Source organism: Podarcis erhardii, assembly GCF_964252035.2.
Source record: "Podarcis erhardii genome assembly, chromosome: 4".
NCBI lineage: Eukaryota > Metazoa > Chordata > Lepidosauria > Squamata > Lacertidae > Podarcis > Podarcis erhardii.
In genome coordinates this window covers 10,531,128-10,556,896 of record NC_138508.1, presented here as the reverse complement: position 1 = coordinate 10,556,896, position 25,769 = coordinate 10,531,128, and the positions used below count along the sequence as shown (strand labels likewise).

Below are 25,769 nucleotides of genomic sequence, written 5' to 3'. Positions count from 1 at the left end.
ATCTTCCCGCCGGAGTGGTACCTATTTATCTACTTGCACTGGTGTGCTTTCGAACGGCTAGGTGGGCAGGAGCTGGGACAGAACAATGGGAGCTCACCTTGTCACGGGGATTCGAACCACCGGCCTTCTGATCAGCAAGCCCAAGAGGCTCAGTGGTTTAGACCACAGCGCCACCCGTGTCCAGTGACACAGGTCCCCAGGCTGTGTAGGGCTGCGTTGACCAAAAACACACCCTTAAACTTAGCCCAAGAGCTGATTTGCAGCCATTGCGACGCTTCCAACATTTGATGCTTGGCAGTTGCTGATGCAACAGTGCCCTATAGATTTACCCCTTAATACAACATCCTTCTGGACAGCTCCACTCCTTTGAGAGACACAGCTGCCCCCTCAAATGTGATGCTGACGAGTTAACCATTGGGACTCATTGCTTAAGAAGGCCAAAGCGTATGGGTCTTGGGGGTGGGGGGAGAGCGATTCAGTAAGAACCATCAAGGAGCCTAGGGTTGCTAATCTGATGAAAAATTCATTGCTGCTTCAGGATGAACCTCCTACGAAGCGACAGATATCCAGGACAGTGTTTCATGCACTTAATGAAAAGTTAATGCGCTGCGCTGAGGCCGGAGTGCTCAGATGCCTGTGGTCACACCAAGATATGGCTCCCTCTTCTCTTCCTCCACCCCCACCCACCCACAAATGCAAATTTAAATTCTAAGCAGAGGCAGGACTCAGCGGTGGAAGAGCATGGGGCTGTTTCTCACACATACAAGATAATAATAATATAATAAGGTAAAGGTAAAGGGACCCCTGACCATTAGGTCCAGTCATGGCCGACTCTGGGGTTGCGGTGCTCATCTCGCTTTACTGGCCGAGGGAGCCAGGGGACAGCTTCCGGGTCATGTGGCCAGCAGGACTAAGCCGCTTCTGGCGAACCAGAGCAGTGCACGGAAACGCCGTTTACCTTCCCGCCAGAGTGGTACCTATTTATCTACTTGCACTTTGATGTGCTTTCAAACTGCTAGGTTGGCAGGAGCAGGGACCGAGCAACGGGAGCTCACCTTGTCGCAGGGTTTAGAACCGCCGGCCTTTCGATCGGCAAGCCCTAGGCTCTGTGGTTTAACCCACAGCGTCACCTACGTCCCTAGGTGACCCTAGCAGACCCTATAAAAGGGCTAATCATGCAGCTATCTTCCCTTTTTTTGCATTTTTTTGCTCTTTTGCTCTCTGCTGGCTCTTAGCCTGAGTCTGAGGCTACAAAGTCTGAGGCTTCTCTACAAACGTAAATATAAAGCCTGCCTTCGCAATACTACTGTGGACTGAATGTAAGTAAACTTTACTCTTACTTTCAATCAAGTTTGTCATGTTATTATACCTGTATTTTAAATTGGTTTTTGTTTGTTTTTTTAATTGTAATTTTACTGGTGTTAGCCGCCCTGAGCCTGGGCGGGGTATAAATAAATTATTATTATTATTATTATTATTATTATTATTAGGAAATAAAAGGGGAAACTTACCAGGAACAAGCCAGACTGGATTGCTTAACTTAAATGATTCTAACGAATCCATCAACTTGCTTCCAGCAATGCGCAATGCACAATGTGCTCTGCTGCTTACTCACTAGCGTGAGTGAGGAGGGATAATACTGAATCAATATATCCTCTCCTACTTTCCTCAACATTCCCACACTTTTCAGTGGCAGCCCTCTGTTTGTGTAACCCTGTTTCCCCCATCATGGACTTCCAGGAGGGATTTAATAATTTAATAATACTGTCCTCTGGTAGCTCTGAAATCATCATCGTAGAGACTGCTTTTAACTGTCTTTAGAATGCTTTTTTAGAATGCTTTTTTTTTAATGCTTTTGAATTATGGTGCTGGAGGAGACTCTTGAGAGTCCCACGGACTGCAAGAAGATCAAACCTATCCATTCTTCAGGAAATCAGCCCTGAGTGCTCACTGCAAGGACAGATCCTGAAGCTGAGGCTCCAAGACTTTGGCCACCTCATGAGAAGAGAAGACTCCCTGGAAAAGACCCTGATGTTGGGAAAGATGGAGGGCACAAGGAGAAGGGGACGACAGAGGATGAGATGGTTGGACAATGTTCTCGAAGCTTCCAGCATGAGTTTGACCGAAATGCGGGAGGCAGTGGAAGACAGGAGTGCCTGGCGTGCTCTGGTCCATGGGGTCACGAAGAGCTGGACATGACTAAACGACTAAGCAACAACAGAATGCTTTTTAAAATGGTGGTGGTAAGGATTGTTATGGGTGAGTTCGCCACCCTGGGCTCCCTTTGGGAGGAAGGGTGGGATATTAACAGAACAAATAAATGAATAAATTGTTGTTGTTGTTAAGATTTCCTGCAAATAAAGTCTGATTAAGAGGGGATGAGTCTGGGACAGACACAGGGAGCAAAAGGGAGGCATGACCTATTGCGATACTCACATAAATCAGGTGTTCCCGGTAGCGAATGAGCAGGTTGCGGAGGATGCCTGCCTCGTTCAGGTCTCCCAGACGGATCATGTCCTCCACCCCGTGGATGGAGGTGGGGTGCATAGGCTTGATGTGGCTGGCATTCTGGGGGGAGATCCAGTGCTCCTGCAAAAGGGCAGGGGAAGAGCAGAGTGTGCCGGCAGTTAGAAAGAGACAAGAAAAAGCAGACAGCGTGATCAGGTGTAACAGCATTTGCAGAGGTTCGCGGGGCCGGTTAGATCACGCAAGCCAAGTCCAGGGAGGAATGCCCAGGCGACGCTTTACTGAGCCAAGTGAACAAAAAGAGCGTATAATTTGAGGAGGGAGGTGTTTTTGCTAAACAAGCGGAGGAGAAGCTTCCTCGGAACTGCACAGCCAATTGGAGCACTTGCCAATAATAATAATAATAATAATAATAATAATAATAATAATAATAATAAATTATTTATATCCCGCCCTCCCCAGCCAAAGCCGGCCTCAGAGCAGCTAACAGTAAAATAATACAGCATTCTAAAATCAATTCATTCTAAAATCAGTTCAAATCAAATTAATGGCAACCATTGGGCTAGAGTTCTGTGAGGATTACCAAAGGGGGGTCAGGCTGTGCCTTGGCCAAAGGCCTGGTGGAGCAGCTCTGTCTTGCAGGCCCTGCGGAAAGATGTCAAGTCCCGCAGGGGCCTAGTCTCTTGGGACAGAACGTTCCACCAGATCAGGGCCACGGCCAAAAAAGCCCTGGCTCTGGTTGAGGCCAGCCTAACCTCTCTGTAGCCCGGGACCTCCAAGGTGTTTTTGTTTGAAGACCGTAAGTTCCTCCGTGGGACATACCAGGAGAGGCGGTCCCATAGGTACGAGGGTCCTAGGCCATATATGCCACGGCATTCTGCACCCGCTGGAGTTTCTGGGTCAGTCTCAAGGGCAGCCCCACATAGAGCGAGTTACAATAATCCAGTCTGGAGGTGACCGTCTCGCGGATCACAGTGGCTAGGTCAGGGCGAGAGAGGTAAGGAGCCAACTACTTAGCTTGGCGGAGATGAAAACATGCCGCCTCTGTAATCTTCATGCCTTCATTTCCAACACACACACACAGAGTACTAGGTAGTTGACTGAGAACAGAATTAACCCCCAAGTTACAAACTGAATGATCCCTGCTGTTGCACTTCCAACAGGACACTTAAAGGTGGCAGGGAAGCAATTTGCAAGTGGATTTAATAAAATACCGTATTTTTTGCTCTATAAGACTCACTTTTTCCCTCCTAAAAAGTAAGGGGAAATGTGTGTTATGGAGTGAATGCAGGCTGCGCAGCTATCACAGAAGCCAGAACAGCAAGAGGGATTGCTGCTTTCACTGCGCAGCGACTCCTCTTGCAGTTCTAGCTTCTGAGATTCAGAATATTTTTTTTCTTGTTTTCCTAGGTGCGTCTTGTGGTCTGGTGCGTCTTATAGAGTGAAAAATATGGTAATATTTGCTGAACATCCGGTTGCAAATGGAGTCTGCTTAAGCACTCGTGTTCCTCAATACGAAATGGAAATCTCTAACGGCAGAGCAAGACCTAGGAGGAAGACACAGCCAGAATAAGACCGTTGATTTCCATTTCCATCTTACATACATTTCCTTCATCGTCTAGAACCTGGATTTGCCCAGAATCACACAGCTTGACCACTGCTCCGATGGGAACATCAAATTCCCGCCCGGTCTTCAGGTCCATCCATACATAATCTCCCTGGAAGGAAACACAAGGGGAAATTTAATTTTTCAGGAAATGCGATGGAAAACAAGCAAAGGAGAGGCAGGACTGCAGGCGAAGCAGTAATAACTTTAATAATAATAATAAGCTTAAGCTGACAGAATATGCTCAGCTAGCAGATTTAACATATAGAATAAGAGTTACAGATAGGTAGCCGTGTTGGTCTGCCATGGTCAAAACAAAATAAAAAAATTCCTTCCAGTAGCACCTTAAAGACCAACTGAGTTAGTTCTAGGTATGAGCTTTCGTGTGCATGCACACTTCTTCAGATACACTGAAACAGAAGTCACCGGACCTTTCTATATAGTGAGAAGGTGGGGAGGGGTATTACTCAGAAGGGTGGTGGGAATGGGTGATTGGCAGATAGCTGCGATGAGCCTGTTGACGACTCTTAACGACTGCAATAGGTCTAACAGGAAAAAGCAAGGGGTGAGAAGGTGAAAAATGGCTTTGTCATGTATAATGAGATAAGAATCCAATGTCTTTGTTCAAACCAGGTCTCTCTATAGTTTTAAGTTTGGTGATAAGTTGCAATTCAGCAGCTTCTCTTTCCAGTCTATTTCTGAAATTCCTTTGTAATAGAACAGCTACTTTGAGATCTTGTATAGAATGTCCTGGGAGATTGAAGTGTTCTCCTACTGGTTTTTCTGTCTTGTGGTTCCTGATGTCGGATTTATGTCCGTTTATTCTTTGGCGTAAGGTCTGGCCTGTTTGTCCAATATAGAGAGCTGAAGGACACTGTTGGCATTTTATGGCATACACAATGTTAGACGATGAGCAATTAAATAGTCCCGAGATGGTATGTGTGATGTTGTTGGGGCCAGTAATGGTGTTGTCCGGGTGTATGTGGCAGCAAAGTTGGCATCTGGGTTTATTGCAGGCTCTGGTGCCAGTGTCCGTGTTAGGTCTGGTTGTAGTATTATTGTGGGTTAGGAGTTGTTTAAGACTGGGTGGCTGTCTGTAGGCAATGAAAGGTCTTCCTCCCAGAGCTTGAGAAAGAGAACTGTCATTGTCCAGGAGAGGTTGTAGATCTCTGATGATGCGTTGTACTGTTTTAACTTGGGAGCTGTATGTGATGACTAGAGGTGTTCTGTTATTTTCTTTTTTGGGTCTGTCTTGCAGCAAGTTCTCTCTGGGTATCAGTCTGGCTCTGTTGATCTGTTGTCTAACTTCATCTGTTGGGTATTTTAGTTCTAAAAAGGTTTGCAAACCTTTTTAGAACTAAAATACCCAACAGATGAAGTTAGACAACAGATCAACAGAGCCAGACTGATACCCAGAGAGAACTTGCTGCAAGACAGACCCAAAAAAGAAAATAACAGAACACCTCTAGTCATCACATACAGCTCCCAAGTTAAAACAGTACAACGCATCATCAGAGATCTACAACCTCTCCTGGACAATGACAGTTCTCTTTCTCAAGCTCTGGGAGGAAGACCTTTCATTGCCTACAGACAGCCACCCAGTCTTAAACAACTCCTAACCCACAATAATACTACAACCAGACCTAACACGGACACTGGCACCAGAGCCTGCAATAAACCCAGATGCCAACTTTGCTGCCACATACACCCGGACAACACCATTACTGGCCCCAACAACATCACACATACCATCTCGGGACTATTTAATTGCTCATCGTCTAACATTGTGTATGCCATAAAATGCCAACAGTGTCCTTCAGCTCTCTATATTGGACAAACAGGCCAGACCTTACGCCAAAGAATAAACGGACATAAATCCGACATCAGGAACCACAAGACAGAAAAACCAGTAGGAGAACACTTCAATCTCCCAGGACATTCTATACAAGATCTCAAAGTAGCTGTTCTATTACAAAGGAATTTCAGAAATAGACTGGAAAGAGAAGCTGCTGAATTGCAACTTATCACCAAACTTAAAACTATAGAGAGACCTGGTTTGAACAAAGACATTGGATTCTTATCTCATTATACATGACAAAGCCATTTTTCACCTTCTCACCCCTTGCTTTTTCCTGTTAGACCTATTGCAGTCGTTAAGAGTCGTCAACAGGCTCATCGCAGCTATCTGCCAATCACCCATTCCCACCACCCTTCTGAGTAATACCCCTCCCCACCTTCTCACTATATAGAAAGGTCCGGTGACTTCTGTTTCAGTGTATCTGAAGAAGTGTGCATGCACACGAAAGCTCATACCTAGAACTAACTCAGTTGGTCTTTAAGGTGCTACTGGAAGGAATTTTTTTATTTTATATAGAATAAGAGAACAAGAAAAACATACGTTTAGAGAAGATTGGAAAACGTTTGTTGAATATATGGTAAATACCGATAATTGTGTACAGCTGCAAACGTTGGCAGCATTAAGATAAATTCAACAGTGTCAATAAGTTTTGATGGATGTAATAATGACGGAATACTGAATGGTTTAGCTTATGTAAAATATGCAGGGATTTATGATATGTAAAATGAGCCATGAAAAGAGAAGAAGGGAAGTCACTGATATTTTAAGGTTGTAAAAGTGAGTGTTTTAAATTGTAAAACAGAAAATTCAATAATAATAATAATAATAATAATAATAATATTATAAAAGGTGAGTCTTTAGCATATGACAAAAGCTGTACACTGAAGGCACCAGGCATGGTCAGAAGAAAGATATCAAACACACATTTCTCTTTCTGCTTTTGTGATGCATGAACTCTCCACGCACCTAGAATTTCAAGAAGGAGATGTATGAGTTTGACCTTTGTACACTAAACAAGAATTGCAAAGAGGCACTTTTTTCCGGCTTAGTGGAAAGCTAACAAAGCAATTTCTAGCAAATCCCCAGAAATTTGCTGGATTTTTTCTTTTCTTTTCTCGATATTTATTGTCTCTGATTTATAATCTGAAATAAAAATGCTCTTTCCATCCAGGCTGAGGCAGCTCTATTGAACAGGCTCCGTGCTGGACGTTTGAGGGTTAAAGCTGAATTAAAATTAATTTACAGTTTTGAAATACATTTGTTCTGAAAAAATGGAAACAATGAGGAGAGGCAGGACTGAGATGTGGAGATATGCTTCAGAGGTCTGGGGAGCTCCGGAAAATCAATAATTATAATTATAATTATTATAATTATAATTTGGATTATAATTTGGTGTTTTTTATTTTAGTTTTTTTAAAATTTTAATTGGATTATTATGACTGGGTATATTAATTGGATGTTTTTTATTGGAAAATTAATAAAAATGCTTTTTTTAAAAAAATGGAATACATTTGTTCTACGGCTTCAGTTTATGAGATTACTTTATATGACTCTGTAACAACAACAACAGCAACAACAACAACAACGGCACTAGATTCTAAATGAACATGCTAAACATGCAGGTATATTTCACATTACATCTCTATTGTCTTTTTAGCAACAAGTGGAAGCCTGCTTTTAGAAATCTGAATCTGTATCTGCAGTGGATTTGAAATTGTGACATAGTGCTGGACTAAGACTTGGAGGGGCAGGGTTCAAATCCCCACTCAGTCATGAAGCCGAGGGACTTAGGGCCAGTTACTGTCTCTCAGCCTAGCCTACCTCACAGGACTGTTGTGAGGAATGGGAAAAACCAGGTATGGCGCTTCCTTGAGCTCCTTGGAAGAAAGGTGGGTTAGGAATCTAAGGAAGGAAAGAAATCAAATTTCTTATTCAGTTTATATCCTGCTCATCCTCCGGAAGGGGCCCAGGGTGGCAACACACACAAAATATAAAACAATTAGAACATCTAAAAAAACAATTCCAATACAGATGCAGACTGGAAAAGATCACACATGAATTGTGCCATGGAATTCTGAATTCTGAATTTATTGTTATTCACGTTTTATACTGTATTTTATGCTGTTTTTGTTGTTGCATCAATTAAGTATTTTAAATTTGTTGTTAACTGCCCTGAGCCCGGTTTTCTGAACCGGGAAGGGTGGGGTATAAATATATATACCAACCCTATGCCAAAGGATAAATTGACAACCCTATGCCAAACCCTATGCCAAAGGTTAAATTGACATAATGCCAACCCTATGCCAAAGGATAAATTGACATAAATCTGACATCAGGAATCACAGAGAAACCAGTAGGAGAAAACTTCTGTCTCCCAGGACATTCAATACAAGATCTCAAAGCAGCTGTCTTATTACAAAAGAATTTCAGAAATAGACTTGAAAGAAAAGTTGCTGAATTACAACTTAATACTAAACTGGAATGGGACGCGGATGGCGCTGTGGTCTAAACCACAGAGCCTAGGGCTTGCCGATCAGAAGGTTGGTGGTTCGAATCCCTGCGACGGGGTGAGCTCCCGTTGCTCGGTCCCTGCTCCTGCCAACCTAGCAGTTTGAAAGCATGTCAAAGTGCAAGTAGATAAATAGGTACCACTTCGGCAGGAAAGTAAACAGCATTTCCGTGCGCTGCTCTGGTTCGCCAGAAGCGGCTTAGTCATGCTGGCCACATGACCCGGAAGCTGTACGCCGGCTCCCTCGGCCAATAAAGCGAGATGAGCGCCGCAACCCCGGAGTTGTCCGTGACTAGACCTAATGGTCAGGGGTCCCTTTACCTTTACTAAACTGAAAACTATGGAGAAACCTGGTCTGAATAGAGATATTGGATTCTTGTCTCATTACACATGCTAAATCTATTTTTAGCCATCTGCATACTATCCATTGCTTTTTCCTGTAGGACTGATTGCAGTCGTTAACAGTCGTCAACAGGTTTACCATACCCATTGAGTCAATCACCCATTTCCTACTACCCTCCTGAGAAAAACCCCACCCCACCCTCCCACTATATATAAGGGTCTGGTGACTTCTGTTTCAGTGTATCTGAAGAAGTGTGCATGCACACGAAAGCTTATACCCAGAACAAACTTAGTTGGTCTCTAAGGTGCTACGGGCCAATTTTTCAAAAAAAATTTTTACATGAAATGTGTGTTTTACTTGTTTTTAATGCTGAGGTATTTACCGTCAAATCACCTCAAGATGTTTTCTAGGAAGCAACTTGTATAGGAAATTAAATACATTAATAATATATAGATATAGATCTTCTTGCAAAAATTAATTGCCGTCATAGGGTGCTCCTGTCACTCAGTTGGGATCTTCTGTTGGTGCCATGTCAAAGGTCTTCCCTCAAATCTAAAACTTTCATCAGTTTCGAATTGCTTTCTTCCCTGTTATCTGCAGTCTTTTCTGAACCAATCCCTTCTTATCTGTCACCAGAGGTCAAAAGAGCAGCCCGGTCTTGTCCTTGTCCCCTGACTCTCAGCAAGGTGCGTGCGGGACCAGAGGGAGAGATCATGTCCTCACGTCCTCTCTGGAGAGGATTTGAAAAGGAGAGCCGGCTGGATGGGCAGAGAGAGTGAAGCTGATCTCGGAAAAGGGAAGGACACAGCAAGAAGGATGGAGGGGAATGAAGAGAGGTCTAAGCCCGCCCACCCACCATCCAGGTCCGCTTTAGGCCCCGCCCTCCGGTGCCATGAGCTCCGCCTCCCAGACCCCACCCACATTGTTTACCGTATTTTTTCGCACCTGACCATAAGACGCACCTAGTATTTAGAGGAGAAAAACAGGGGGGGGGAGTCTAAACGAAACAGTGGATATATGATTTTTGTGGTTCATGCTGTGGCCACAGATATGTGATTTGATGGTGAATTTGGGGTGACCCAATGCTCCAGGGACCACGCATTCGCTCCATAAGATGCACAGACATTTCCCCTTACTTTTTAGGAAGAAAAAAGTGTGTCTTATGGACCAAAGAATACGGTACTTCTTTAGGTGGTTTAGACACTGCTCCACAAAGAAAATCTCTAAAAGGTTTGCAACACCCCTTTAAAAAGACGGCAAATGCAAAAAATGGCTTTTTTTTTTAAAAAAAAAGCATGCATCATATTTTAGCGCAGGACTGGCAACAATTGTTGTTATTTCTATTTCTATTATTAGAATTTATCATTCCACCTTCACCCCAAGGTCCCAGTTAAAACACAATATTAAAAGCAGTGCTTAAAATTGCAGAAATAAGGCGAAAAGGAACATCCCAGCTGCCAAAAGCCAGGGTGTGTTATCGATGAGAGAATATATTCTCTTGAAAATTAGCATAAACCGGAAGAACTGACACGGGGCAGGGCATAAGAGATCTAAAATGCAGCCGCAAGCAGCCTCGCCTACCAAATATACAAGCATGCATTGTTATAATCCCAGTACGTTTCCGAGCACAATTCAAAGTGTTAGTGCTGACCTTTAAAGCCCTAAATGGCCTCGGTCCTGTATACCTGAAGGAGCGTCTCCACCCCCATCATTCAGCCCAGACACTGAGGTCCAGCGCCGAGGGCCTTCTGGAGGTTCCCTTCCTGCGAGAAGTGAGGTTACAGAGAACCAGGCAGAGGGCCTTCTTGGTGGTGGCGCCCTCCCTATGGAACTGCCCTCCCATCAGATGTCAAGAAAATGAACTATCTGATGTTTAGAAGACATTAGGGAGGTTTTATCTCCAATATTAATATTGGATCAAGTTCAGTTATGATTTGTGTTGGTTTCTTTGTCTAAAAATGTGGAAAACCAATAAAATTTTTGAGGGGGAAAAAAGGGAAGGTGTTTCAGAACTATGTGCCACAGCCAAAGAATGAATGAAGCATATGACGCAAAGCCACCCCCCGCTCTGGCCCCACCTGCCACTGGCCTGTGGCTGCCTACCCCCCAAAGTCCCCCACAATAGGAAGAGGTTTCGCCAGCCCTGCCCCAAACCGCTGTGCTCCTTCCTCCCCAAACTCTAAAATCTTTGGACTCTAAAATCTGCCAGGCTCATCTTTCCAAGGTGGTCAGAAAATCAGGACACAACAAAAGTCCAACTAAGTGGAGCCTTCTATGGAGACCCAGAAGCTGCAGTTAGTGCATAATGCTGCAGCACGATTGCTGACACTGGTGAGGGTTGTCGATTTGCTACCAGGTGAAGCTGTTGTAAACAAAAATTGCCCTTTTCCCTTATGGGGTATCCAAGAGCCCATATAGAGTCCTTATGTAGGTTCCCTATTGGTAGGAGAGAATAACAGAGGCCAACCAGAGAATATTGAGAAGCAAAGCAGCTAGTAAGCTTGATCTTTATTGATCTGTTGCAACAGGGTGCTCCCCTCACATGCAGGAGGGAGGAGGGACCCAGAAAAATGGCGTGCAAGGCCTTATAAAGACTTTTGAAATTGCCACCCTGTAGATCAAGACCACCCCCAGAAACATCATACGTACATCACAGAAGGGGTGTAACCTAAGACCACCCCTCAGATACATCATATCTACATCACAGAAAAGGCGGTCTAAAACAGAAATTTGGATATTGTTTTCTCCTGTTGTTGTTTATCTCCTGTCTGGCAGGTTACTTGATTGGATTGCCTGGGGAGCCTGGCCAGTCTTTTGTAGTGATAAATACTTAGTTCCTGGGCCAGGTCACAGGCTCACACCCTATTCATATCTTAAATGTGCCCTTAAGACAGGATTTGTGAGGAAAGAGACAATGGGGAGGTTTCCCAGTTTGACCTTGCAGAGAAAACATTTGCTCAGTTTAGGAATCAAAATGGCTTCAGGTCGGTCTTCCTGTGCTGATCTATGTACGTGCGGTTATGAACATTACCATATATCTAAGACCTCAAAATTCCTATCACAAAGTCCAAGGCGTTGCTATTAGTATTTAACCACCTGGGACCTGTTTGCCTATGAGATCACCTTTCCCCTAAATGCGCCCACTGAGTACCTCTGATCTGCAAAAGTGGCACTATTACATGTGCCACGTAACACCCATTTTGCATTTATAAGCAATCGATCTTTTAGTGTGCACAGCACACCTTTGGAACTCCCTGCCAATTGACAGGCGCCAAAAATGTACACTTTTCAATGCCTGCTAAAATCATTTTTGCTCGGGTAAGCTGGTTGCTTGGAAAGCTGGTGTGAGTTTTAATTTCAGCCCATTGTGACTTTAGCTTTTCTTAAGTCTTAAACTATGGTTCGCGATAATTTCACCGCTTTGTGAACCGCTTCCAAGGTCTTTTGACGGCTGAGCAGTGTGTAAATTTTATGAAATACAGGTGAAACTCAAAAAATTAGAATATCGTGGAAAAGTTCGCTGATTTCAGTAATTCAGCTTAAAAAGCATATAAGATCGACTCATGGCATGCAAAGCGAGACATGCTTCTACTTCTCAGAGGTCCAATCTTGCTCTATTTGCAATCCTTGTTTTGCTGATTTCATTGAATATTCTAATTTTCTGAGATGGTTCATTTGGGGTTTTCATCAGCTGTACGCCATGATCATCACAATGATAACAAGGAAAGGCTTGGCATATCTCACTTTGCATGTCACGAGTCTATCTCATATATGAGTGTCACCTTTTAAGTTGAATTACAGAAATCAAGAAACTTTCCCACGATATTCTAATTTTTCGAGTTTCACCTGTAAATAAGCAAGATTGCAGCCTGCAAAGCTGGTGTGCATGTCTCTTACCGATAGAAGCGTAGTGGCTTTCAGAACTTGGTTGACATTGCGGATGAGGGCCCATTTTTTCTGGTCCCTCTCGTGGACAGCCGGGTTGCCGTAGCTTGGGAACATGGTGGATTCAGCCTTGCTGGCATTCCACGGAGGTTGCTCTTAACTCTCTCTCTTTCCTTTCTTTGAGCCTTAGACGAATTCCTTTATCTGGAGAAGCAGCAACATAGTTCTCTGAGACGGCAACTTCTATTTTTCTCCCCTGAGAAGGCTTACTCTTCTCAGTCACAAGCTGCCTCCTTGCTGGGACAGATGAGATCCTGCGCACATTCTTTGTTGCTTAAATAGTATTTCCCCAAGTCCACTGCAGTTTCAGCACTGCCTCCGAGGGAAATCCACACTGGATCTCAGGCTCCAGCTCTGGAAGAGGCTAGAAATTCATATCTGAGGGAGGTGGGTGTAAAAAAAGGGGGGCTCTTCTCTTCCAGAGCTCCCAGCTCCCCTTATTCCAAGAAGAGGCTCCACGACGTTTCGTGCCTTTCAACAGCTCTCTCGGGTACTTATTAATCCACAAATGTAAGTCGGTTCCCCCATGTAACACATGGCTTTTAATTAACCTAATACCTCGGAGCGCCAAGTTAACCAAAGCACAAACGGGAACTCAAAACCAAAGGCCATCTGCGGACGCCTTAAACCCCGTCGCCGGGCTGCGGAACCATAGCAACGGAATTTTAAATAATTGAGCATGAGGCATCCTGAACAGTTAATACCGACTAAGTGGATGGAGTTGCAGGATAGACCCAAGAAGGGAAACGACACATGATGGTGACTTCAGAAAATGCCTGTTGATTGATTGGCAGAGCAATATTGTGCATGTTTACTCAGAAGTAAGTCCCAGAGGTATCTGCCCACAGATAAGCATGTATAACAGGTGTAGGGGGAAATGAGGCCCTAAAAAGCCAATGTGGCCCTTCAGGCTTCTCTATGCGGCCCTTTGAACTATCCTCTGGTTACGCCATCTCCTCTCTAGTGACACTCCTCAATGACCCTGCTTTAGACCTCATGTTGCTGCCTGGCTAGAAAGTGTATCATATATTATTATTATTATTATTACAGTGGTACCTTGGTTCTCAAATTTAATCCGTTCCGGAAGTCCGTTCCAAAACCAAGGCACGCTTCCCCATCAAAAGTAAAGCAAAACAGATTAATCCGTTCCAGACTTTTAAAAACAACCCCTAAAACAACAATTTAACATGAATTTTACTATCTAATGAGACCATTGATCCATAAATTGAAAGCAATGATCAATGTACAGTGGTACCTCCGGTTACGAACGGGATCCATTCCGGAGGCCTGGCCGTATCCTGAAAATTTTGTAACTGAAGGGCCACTTCTGTGCACGCACACAGTGCCACAGAGTGCCTCTGCGCATGCGCGAAGTGCGAGAGTGGCAAACCCACTTCCGGGTTTGCAGCATTTGCAACCTGAAAACGATGTTACCCGAAGGTAACCTAACCCAAGGGTCCACTGTACTGTACTATACAATAAATAAAACAGTACTGTAGATGATAAAAACAAAAGCACAAAACTTAATCTGTTCTAGAAGTCCATTTGACTTCCGCAATGTTCGAAAACCAAGGCACACCTTCTGATTGATGCAGGTGCCCCAGAAACAATAGCTGACAACTGCATTGGACATTTGGCTTCCAAAAATAGTTTGAAAACGGGAACACTTACTTCCGGGTTTTTGGCATTTGAGAACCAAGGCGTTTGAATACCAAGGCATTTGAGAGCCAAGGTACCACTGTATGATGATGATGAAGATGATGATGATGATGGCCCTCTGCCTGGTTCCCTGTAACTTCACTTCTCGCAGTGAGGGAACCGCCAGAAGACCCTCAGAGCTGGACCTCAGTGTCCGGGCTGAACGATGGGGGTGGAGACGCTCCTTCAGGTATACTGGGGCGAGGCCGTTTAGGGCTTTCAAGGTCAGCAGCAACACTTTGAATTGTGCTCGGAAACGTACTCCGAGCCAGTGAAGATCCTTTAGGACTGGTGTTATATGGTCCCGGCGGCTGCTCCTAGTTACCAATCTAGCTGCCGCATTTTGGATTAGTTGTGGTTTCAGAGCCCCCTTCAAAGGTAGCCCCACGTAGAGCGCATTGCAGTAGTCCAAGAGAGAGACAACCAGGGCATGTTCCACTCTGGCGAGACAGTGTGCAGGCAGACACACAAACACACCCAGAGAATCATAGAATTGTAGAGTTGGAAGGGACCCTGACGATCATCTAGTCCAGGTGTTTGCAGCTGTCCTATATGGGGATTGAACCTGCGACTTTAGTGTTCTCAACACCATGCTCTAACCAACTGAGCTACATATGCACACACATATATGTTCCCTCCTCCTCCTCCTCCTCCTCCTCCTCCTCCTCCTCCTCCTCCTCCTCCTTCTTCTTCTTCTTCTTCTTCATTCGGGTTACAGATGCTTCAGGTTACAGACTCCGCTAACCCAGAAATAGTACGTCGGGTTTAGAACTTTGCTTCAGGATGAGAACAGAAATCGCACAGTGAGTATTCCGACTCGACTGCTTTGATTTGCAGAACTGGCACTGTTCAAGGCGCCACATAACCCTCATTCCACAGCTGTAAGAAATCTATCTTTTAGAGTCAGAGCACCCACACTTTGGAAATCTCCTTGCCTGTTGACACCAGGCAGGAGTTTTCACTGTGCAAGTCATACCTTGGAAGCTGAACACCTCACCAATCAAACGTTTTGGCTCCCGAACGCCACAAAAGCGGAAGTGATTGTTCCAGTTTGCAAACGTTCTTTGGAACCCGGACATTGGATGTGGCTTCCAATTGGCTGCAGGAAGCCGCGCCTTGGTTTCCAAATGTTTTGGAAGTCGAACGGACTTCCGGAATGGATTCCGTTCGACTTCCGATGTACCATTGTACGCTTTTCGGGACTTGCTAAAAGCCTTTTCATTTAGACAAACCTTAATAATAATAATAATAATAATAATAATAATAATAATAATAATTTTATTTATACCCCGCCCTCCCCAGCCAAGACTGGACTCAGGGCAGCTAACACTGAATATAAGTACAGTAAAAACCTTTTTAAAAAACAAAAAACAGTTGATTAAAATATAATTTATAATACAGTTTGAAATGCAGCTTAAATACAATTTAAAATGCAACTTAAAGACACATGGTATATTGACATGTGTCTTAATCTGTATTTTGTTTATTACTGTCCTGTGTGTGTATATTGAGTAAAACTCCATACAAAAATGAGTGTGCAGTGGTACCTCGGGTTACAGATGCTTCAGGTTACAGATGCTTCAGGTTACAGACTCCGCTAACCCAGAAATATTACCTCAGGTTAGGAACTTTGCTTCAGGATTAGAACAGAAATCGCGCGGCGGCAACGAGGGGCCCCATTAGCTAAAGTGGTACCTCAGGTTAACAACAGTTTCAGGTTAAGAACGGACCTCCAGAACGAATTAAGTTAACCTGAGGTACCACTGTATTAGTGGAAATGCGGAGAATGCAACTTAAGAGAGGGGAAATGAGAAACTGAAATTGAAATTGAGATGGCTGGAATGTCAAAGGTTGCAGAAGTAGCATATTTTGTGTTAAGGGTAGACAGACTCCTGTGAGGCTTGGAAGTTTTGACTTTCTGTAGCAGGAGCGATAGCATGATGCAGAGACACGGCTGCCCCCAGAAAAAACTGACATGGCATGGGTAGATCAGTCAATCGAACAGAGATGCATCTGGAAGCCTCCCCTATGCGTGGATCCTTTGGGCTCACAAGAAAGTTTATTTCTAACAGTACCGTGGTACATCTCTCATCATGGCTCGCAGCTTGGGAATTACTGTTCTCGTGTCTCAGGGCAACACCAGCTTCAGATGTTCAGGCGTTGCAAGCGGATACTGTCTCTATTGAAAGGAGAGCCGCAAACTCAGCCTTTAAATAATACAGCAACCTCCTTGCTCACCAATTTGGTCCCTAAGAAACCTGCTAGGACAAGAAATGGAAATATCGAAATCCTCTGCCCCAGAGTAACTGTTCTTAAAGCCCAAACAAACAAACAAAGGGGTTTAATTCTCGTATATATATGTATACACACTTTTTATTAATATTTTTTAATTTACATTTCAAAACATTCATTTAGACAACCTTAAATCAATGACGGGACGCAGGTGGCGCTATGGATTAAACCACTGAGCCTCTTGGGCTTGCCGATCAGAAGGTCAGCGGTTCGAATCCCCACAATGGAGTGAGCTCCTGTTACTCTGTCCCAGCTCCTGCCAACCTAGCAGTTCAAAAGCACGTCAAAGTGCAAGTAGATAAATAGGCACCGCTCCGGTGGGAAGGTAAACAGCGTTTCCGTGCGCTGCTCTAAACGTATATTCTTCTTGTTCTCTTATTCTATATGTTAAGTGTGCAAGCTACACCTATTTTGTCAACTTAAGTTGCCATTCTTCTTTGGTTGGGACCTCGCTCGTTTTCCATTTTGGGGCTAACAAAACATGGGCCACAGTAGTGGCATACATAAATAACCTTTTTTGACACCTGGGAATTTCAGTCTGAATTATCCCCAACAAAAAGGACTCTGGTTTTAAGAAACTGTTTTATATTGTGCCAGGCCCTTAGGTCTACCTCAGTATTGCCCACACTGACTGGCAGTGGCTGTCGAGGATTTCAGAGAGGGGGCAATCCCCTGGAGATGCGAGCAGAGATTTAACCTGGGATCTTCTGCATGCGAAGCCGATATTCTAGCCCTCCCATTAGCAGACCAGCAGATCAGGATGCTTCGCTCGCTGCTTAGTTTCTTGTTGTTGTTGTTTAGTCGTTTAGTTGTGTCCGACTCTTCATGACCCCCTGGACCAGAGCACACCAGGCACTCCTGTCTTCCACTGTCTCCCGCAGTTTGGTCAAACTCATGCTGGTAGCTTTGAGAACACTGTCCAACCATCTCATCTTCTGTTGTCTCCTTCTCCTTGTGCCCTCCATCTTTCCCAACATCAGGGTCTTTTCCAGGGAGTCTTCTCTTCTCATGAGGTGGACAAAGTATTGGAGCCTCAGCTTCAGGATCTGTCCTTCCAGTGAACCCTCAGGGCTGATTTCCTTCAGAATGGAGAGGTTTGATCTTCTTGCAGTCCATGGGACTCTCAAGAGTCTCCTCCAGCACCATGATTCATAAGCATCCATTCTTCGGCGATCAGCCTTCTTTATGGTCCAACTCTCACTTCCATACATCACTAGCTTAGTTTCTTATCGTGCACTTATTTAAGTCAGCAAATTCCGACTCTGGAGGAGGTCAAAATCAATTAGCAATGTAAAATCAAAAGAAGAAGAAGTAGAAGCGTTTGGATTTGATATCCCGCCTTATCACTACCCTAAGGAGTCTCAAAGTGGCTAACATTCTCCTTTCCCTTCCTGCCCCACAACAAACACTCTGTGAGGGGAGTGGGGCTGTGAGACTTCAGAGAAGTGTGACTGGCCCAAGGTCACCCAGCAGCTGCATGTGGAGGAGCAGGGAAGCGAACCTGGTTCCCCGGATTACGCTCTTAACCACTACACCACACTGGCTCTCTATACAGCTATATACAGTGGTACCTTGGTTCTCAGACTTAATCTGTTCCAGAAGTCCGTTCCAAAACCAAAGCGTTCCAAAACCAAGGCGCGCTTTCCCACAGAAAGCAATGCAAAACGGATTACAGTGGTACCTCGTGTTGCGTAACCTCCAGGTTACAGAATCTTCAGGTTATGGCCGCAACAAACCTGGAAGTGTACACTTCCAGGTTTTGCCACTCACGTATGCGCAGAAGCGCTCTGCGCGCAATGCGAATGAGCAGAAGTGCTCTATTGCGCTGTGTGTGTGTGTGCTGAAGTGGCGCCTCTAGTTATGGATTTTTCAGGGTGTGCACAGCACCCCGAAATGAATTAAATCTGTACCAGAGGTACCACTGTAATCTGTTCCAGACTTTTAAAAGCAACCCCTAAAACAGCAATTTAACATGGATTTTACTATCTAACAAGACCATTGATCCATAAAATGAAAGCAATAAACAATATACTGCAGTCGCACAATCAATCAATCAATCAATCAGTACATGGACTGGGTTCCACACAGTCACAAAAAGAAAACAAAAAGAGCCGCAAAAACAAAAACGCAAAATAAATAGCAAAAACAGACAGACCTCAGCGTAACACTCAAAACAGAAGGGTGGCACTCAAATCAGAAGCGTAACACTCAAAACGGAGCATGTTCGGATTCCAAAAAAAGTTCACAAACCGGGATATTTGCAGTGTTTGGGTTCCAAGTTGTTTGAGGACCAAGGCGTTTGAGAACCAAGGTACCACTGTATATCAAAATCAGAAATGTCACTCTTTCAAAAGCACAAACAATTCATTCTTGGCCCACCAGGGGGTCCCATTCGTACCACGAAGCCATTCCCCCCTGTTATGTACTGAGTTGAATAGGATCCAAAATGCAGCAGTCTGATTGGTCCTAGAACAATAGGATTCAGAATGCAGCAGTCTGATTGGTCCACAGGAGCCACCCAATCCAGCTCCAGGTGGAAGTGAATCCGTGACCTGATTGGTCTACAGGAGAATCCCGGAATTAGCCAATCATGTGGGGCCCATTGTGTAAATAATGTATATAAAGCCGACATTCTGGGGGAACTTCCATTCCTCCTCACTACTATGAGCTGAATAAAGAGCATGAAATCCACTCTCGACTCCGAATATATTTCACCCCCCCTCAAAAACCCCATGCAAACCCTTTTCATCAGCTGATGTCCCTGGTGATGCCAGCCGATGGGCAGGAGGACAGGGTTTAATCCTGCATTAGCTGCGTACCCTGCTCCCAGCAGGGAACAGGGTCAGGCAGCCTGGGCAGCAGTATTTAATCTCTGCTTATCAACTGACAAGCAGACAGTCAAGGCTCCCAGCAGCTTGCAGGAGAAGCAGAACCTTTGAAAAACACTTTAAGACCGTCGCTGGCCCTATATCGGCTAAAATGGGACCACGGGTGTGGACGGGGGTGCTGCCTTAAACCCCTTTTCAAAAGTGATGTTTGAAGCATTCGCCCCACTTAAATAAAGGAGGGAGGAAGATGCCTCAAAATATGCTTTAAACATCATCATCTTTATCTTGGTTGCTGGTAAAAACAAAATACCGTATTTTTTGCTCTATAAGACTCACTTTTTCCCTCCTAAAAAGTAAGGGGAAATGTGTGTGCGTCTTATGGAGTGAATGCAGGCTGCGCAGCTATCCCAGAAGCCAGAACAGCAAGAGGGATCGCTGCTTTCGCTGCGCAGCGATCCCTCTTGCTGTTCTGGCTTCTGAGATTCAGAATATTTTTTTTCTTGTTTTCCTCCTCCAAAAACTAGGTGTGTCTTGTGGTCTGGTGCATCTTATAGAACGAAAAATACGGTACACAGTCTCTGATTTCACGCAACAGAATCATTCAGAAAAATCACTCATATTCGGAGTGAAACATTACTGTTGTAGGTAATACAAAAAATTCCTTCCAGTAGCACCTTAAAAGACCAACTAAGTTAGTTCTAGGTATGAGCTTTCGTGTGCATGCACACAAAAGCTCATACCTAGAACTAACTTAGTTGGTCTTTAAGGTGCTACTGGAAGGAATTTTTTGTTTTGACTATGGCAGACCAACACGGCTACCTATCTGTTGTAGGTAATATTTGAGTTGGGGGGAAAGAGTCACAAAAATCGAAAAGGAAGGGAGGGGGAAGTCAGTGACATTTCTTTTCTTTTTTTAAAGTTTTTATTGTTAAAATAATTCAACATTAATACACACATATTGCGAATATACAAGCATAGTAAAGGTAAAGGTACCCCTGCCCGTACGGGCCAGTCTTGACAGACTCTAGGGCAGTGTTTCCCAACCTTGTTTGGGCAAAGGCACACTTGTTTCATGAAAAAAATCTCGAGGCACACCACCATTAGAAAATGTTTAAAAAATTAACTCTGTGCCTATATTGACTATATATAAAGTAAAGTGGTGCCCCGCAAGACGAATGCCTCGCTAAACGAAAAACCCGCAAGACGAAAGGGTTTTCCGATTTTTTAGCGGCTTCGCAAGATGAATTTCCCTATGGGCTTGCTTCGCAAGACGAAAGCCCATAGGGAAATCTCTGGGACAGCGGGGAACCCTCCTCCCACCGCAAGCCCTGGGAACAGAGGAGAAGCTGCGCACCTTCCCCTCTGTTCCCGGACCTGTCCTGAAGGCCTGCGGCGGGAGGAGGGCTTTCCTCCCCACCGCCAACATTCAGAATGCTGTTCTGAATGTTGGCGGTGGGGAGGAAAAACCCTCCTCCCACCGCAAGCCCCGGGAAGAGAGGAGAAGCTGCGCGCCTTCCCCTCTGTTCTGGGACCTGTCCTGAAGGCTTGCGGTGGGAGGTCCGGGAACAGAAGAGAAGGCGCACAGCTTCTCCTCTCTTCCCGGGGCTTGCGGTGGGAGGAGGGTTTTTCCTCCCCACCGCCAACATTCAGAACAGCATTCTGAATGTTGGCGGTGGGGAGGAAAGCCCTCCTCCCGCTGCAAGCCTTCAGGACAGGTCCGGGGCAGCAGGCTGCTATCCGCAGCTTGGAGAGCCCTGCGGGGAAGTCCTGCAGGGCTCTCCAAGCTGTGAATGTCTGCCCGCGCGAGGGGCGCTCTGCTTAAGAGCGCCCCTCGTGCAGGGCAGCAGGCTGCTATCTGCAGCTCGGAGAGCCCTGCGGGGAAGTCCGGCAGGGCTCCCCAAGCTGCAGATGTCTGCCCCGCCCAAGGAGCGCTCTGCTTAAGAGCACCCCTCGTGCGGGGCAGCAGGCTGCTATCCGCAGCTTGGAAAGCCCTGCGGGGAAGTCCTGCAGGGCTCCCCAAGCTGCAGATGTCTGCCCCGCCCAAGGGGCGCTCTGCTTAAGAGCACCCCTCGTGGGGGGCAGCAGGCTGCTATCCGCAGCTTGGAAAGCCCTGCGGGGAAGTCCTGCAGGGCTCCCCAAGCTGCAGATGTCTGCCCCGCGCGAGGGGCGCTCTGCTTAAGAGCACCCCTCGTGCGGGGCAGCAGGCTGCTATCCGCAGCTTGGAGAGCCCTGCGGGGAAGTCCTGCAGGGCTCCCCAAGCTGCAGATGTCTGCCCCGCCCAAGGGGCGCTCTGCTTAAGAGCACCCCTCGTGGGGGGCAGCAGGCTGCTATCCGCAGCTTGGAGAGCCCTGCGGGGAAGTCCTGCAGGGCTCCCCAAGCTGCAGATGTCTGCCCCGCGCGAGGGGCGCTCTACTTAAGAGCGCCCCTCGTGCGGGGCAGCAGGCTGCTATCCGCAGCTTGGAAAGCCCTGCGGGGAAGTCCTGCAGGGCTCCCCAAGCTGCAGATGTCTGCCCCGCCCAAGGGGCGCTCTGCTTAAGAGCACCCCTCGTGGGGGGCAGCAGGCTGCTATCCGCAGCTTGGAAAGCCCTGCGGGGAAGTCCTGCAGGGCTCCCCAAGCTGCAGATGTCTGCCCCGCGCGAGGGGCGCTCTGCTTAAGAGCACCCCTCGTGCAGGGCAGCAGGCTGCTATCCGCAGCTTGGAAAGCCCTGCGGGGAAGTCCTGCAGGGCTCCCCAAGCTGCAGATGTCTGCCCCGCGAGGGGCGCTCTGCTTAAGAGCACCCCTCGTGAGGGGCAGCAGGCTGCTATCCGCAGCTTGGAGAGCCCTGCGGGGAAGTCCTGCAGGGCTCCCCAAGCTGCAGATGTCTGCCCCGCGCGAGGGGCGCTCTGCTTAAGAGCGCCCCTCGTGCGGGGCAGCAGGCTGCTATCCGCAGCTTGGAAAGCCCTGCGGGGAAGTCCTGCAGGGCTCCCCAAGCTGCAGATGTCTGCCCCGCCCAAGGGGCGCTCTGCTTAAGAGCACCCCTCGTGGGGGGCAGCAGGCTGCTATCCGCAGCTTGGAAAGCCCTGCGGGGAAGTCCTGCAGGGCTCCCTAAGCTGCAGATGTCTGCCCCGCGCGGAGCTCCCGCCGGTCGCGCAAGGCTTGGGGCGGCAGCCTGTTGCCCGAAGCACAGGGAGCCCTCCGGAGGGCTCCCCGTGCTTCGGGCGAGTGTCTGCAAGGCTTGCGCGCCCGGCAGGAGCTCCCGCCGGGCGCGCAAGGCTTGGGGCGGCAGCCTGTTGCCCGAAGCACAGGGAGCCCTCCGGAGGGCTCCCCGTGCTTCGGGCGAGTGTCTGCAAGCCTTGCGCGCCTGGCAGGAGCTCCCGCCGGGCGCGCAAGGCTTGAGGCGGCAGCCTGTTGCCCGAAGCACGCGGAGCCCTCCGAAGGGCGCCCTGTGCTCCGCGCTGCCAGCTGCTGCCCCAAGCCTTGCGCTCTCGCCCGCCTCCCTCCCACGGCACACCAGGCAACGTCTCGCGGCACACTAGTGTGCCGCGGAACACCGGTTGGGAAACACTGCTCTAGGGTTGTGCACTCATCTCACTCTAGAGGCCGGGAGCCAGCGCTGTCCGCAGACACTTCCGGGTCACGTGGCCAGCATGACAAAGCTGCTCCGGCGAACCGGCACCAGAGCAGCACACGGAACGCCGTTTACCTTCCCGCTAGAAAGCAGTACCTATTTATCTACTTGCACTTAATTGTGCTTTCAAACTGCTAGGTGGGCAGGAGCTGGGACCGAACGACGGGAGCTCACCCCGCCGCGGGGATTCGAACCGCTGACCATGCGATCGGCAAGTCCTAGGCGCTGAGGTTTTACCCACAGCGCCACCCGCGTCCCATATACAAGCATACAAGCATACATTTCATACAATCCTTAAAAATGTTCAAACATACCTACACTCAATCCCACAGAAAATTCCTTTTCCCATCACCATCCACCACCCCTCACCCCACCTTTGTGTTAGACTTCCAATTAACCTAATTTCATACTTCTTTTTTTCATTACACATTGTTATCCATCTTATTTAGTATTTCAGTATTTAAAACTGAACTTGTTTATTCTAACAGGAGTTATGATTTTTTTGATATGGTTTTGCAAGTATCCTTTAAACACCTTCCAATCCCTGTCTATCTTCTCTTTTGAGATCCTTCCAATTTCTCCCATAGTTTTGGATATATTGTAGTACTCCAATAATTTGGCAAGCCACTATTTTTGTCGGTATAATACCACTTTTCCAATTTTTCGCAATCAATAGCCTTGCGGCTACTGTTGTGTGTAAATATATTGTCTTGTCTTCTTCCTTTAGACTTCCTGGTACTATTCCCAATAGAAAACCTTCTGGTGTTTTCCTAAATGAATATCTGAACATTTTTTTCATTTCTTTATATATTGTTTCCCAAAATTGTTTGATGTTTAAACAATTCCACTATATATTTATCCTGGTGATACAAGTCAGTGACATTTCATTCTTTTGCACTGCAACTGTTTAAAAAAATGCTTCTGAGAAGGGATTTAAGGCAGCCCCTGATGTCCTGATTCACCTGGAATGGGATCATTGAGCTGCCTTTAAGCACTTCTCAAAAGCGAGGGCAATAGAAGGGTCTAGAAGCCAAGCCTTATGCGGAACGGTCAAAGGAGCTGGGTATGTTTAGCCTGGAAAAGAGGAGACTGAGAGGAAATATGATAGCCGTCTTCAAATATCTGAAAGGCTGTCACATGGGGGATGACGCAATCTTGTTTCTCCTGCTCCAGAAGTTAAGACTCGAACCCAGTGCTTCAAGTTGCAGGAAAGGAGATTCTAACTACACATACAGAAAAACTTTCTGGGAGTCAGAGCTGTTCGGCGGTGGAACGGTCTCCCTCGGGAGGTTGTACACTCTCCTTCCTTCCAAGCAGAGTTTGGATGGTCCATCTGTCAGGGATGCTTTAGCTGAGATTCCTTCTATGATTCAATCTTAAAAGGGGGAAGCCTCGCAGAGACTTTTGGCCAGCCTTCTCCCTTCCGCCTTTAAGATCAGAGCGAAAAGGATTTGGAAAGGCGCTGGCCACCTTTCCAAATTGGCCTGTGAGGCAGTTCCTGATAAGAATTTGGTCTGCAAAGACAGGAAGGTTCCTCAAACCCTGGTTCCTGGGACCTCTGCTGTGTCTGCCTCCTTTTCCAAATTAACAGCTCCCATCCTTTCCTCACAGGGAAGTTGCTTCAGCCCTTTGATCATTTTCGTTGCACCTTTTCCTGCAACATCCTTTATGAGATGCAGCAACCCGAACTGTACGCTACAAATTTGTCTTACTTGATGGTTTTATTTTCAGTCCTTCCCTTAATGGTCCCTAACATGGAATTCTCTTTTTTGCATCTACCAGACAGAGGGCCTTCTCGGTGGTGGCACCCGCCCTGTGGTGGAATGCCCTACCATCAGATGTCAAGGAAACAAACAACTATCTGACTTTTAGAAGACATCTGAAGGCAACCCTGTTTAGGGAAGTTTTTAATGTTTGATGTTTTATCTTGTTTTTAATATTCTGTTGGGAGCCGCCCAAAGTGCCTAGGGAAACCCAGTCAGATGGGCGGGGTATAAATATATTTAATAAATTATTATTATTATTATTATTATTATTATTATTATTATTATTAGTCCACCATAGAAACCAAAAAATGCAGCACGCGATAGATGGAGTTGATCCTTCAGCCATGGTGGGGGAATTGACCCTTGACCTGTGAATAATATTGGTGTTCCAAAAATGTTCCTGGATTCATTTGCGCCATATTGGGGTGTAGAGATGGCTTTTAGCAAGAGTCATATCCCGTCAAATAAAAGTTATCACATTTTTCTGTTCTTTGTTTCCTCTTCCAGCAGGAGAAAGGGAGAATCCGATCTCTTGCCTTCCAGCACACTCTCCTGGTAATAGTTGAAATTTCAGAACTGTGCTGCCTGTCGTTGAAGACAATGGCCAGATAGAGGCATATTTCACTATGCGCGTGCTCTCTCTCTCTCTATATATATATACAGTAGTAAGGTAAAGGTAAAGGGACCCCTGACGATTAGGTCCAGTCGTGGCCGACTCTGGGGTTGCGGCGCTCATCTCGCTTTATTGGCCGAGGAAGCCGGCATACAGCTTCTGGGTCATGTGGCCAGCATGACAAAGCCGCTTCTGGCGAACCAGAGCAGCGCACAGAAATGCCATTTACCTTCCTGC

At 46.3% G+C, this 25,769-nt stretch overlaps 1 protein-coding gene across 2 annotated transcripts in view; it reads right to left on the bottom strand.

Moving 5' to 3' along the window:
- Positions 1-25,769, bottom strand: part of MYO7A (myosin VIIA) — a 152,073-nt gene that overhangs the window by 110,051 nt on the left and 16,253 nt on the right. For both annotated transcript variants that reach the window (XM_081860001.1, XM_081860002.1), the window contains exons 2-3: positions 4,071-4,184; positions 2,437-2,589 (exon numbers count right to left, since the gene is read on the bottom strand). In XM_081860001.1, coding sequence (XP_081716127.1) covers positions 2,437-2,589; positions 4,071-4,184 — 267 coding nt within the window. The remainder of the gene's footprint in view (positions 1-2,436; positions 2,590-4,070; positions 4,185-25,769) is intronic.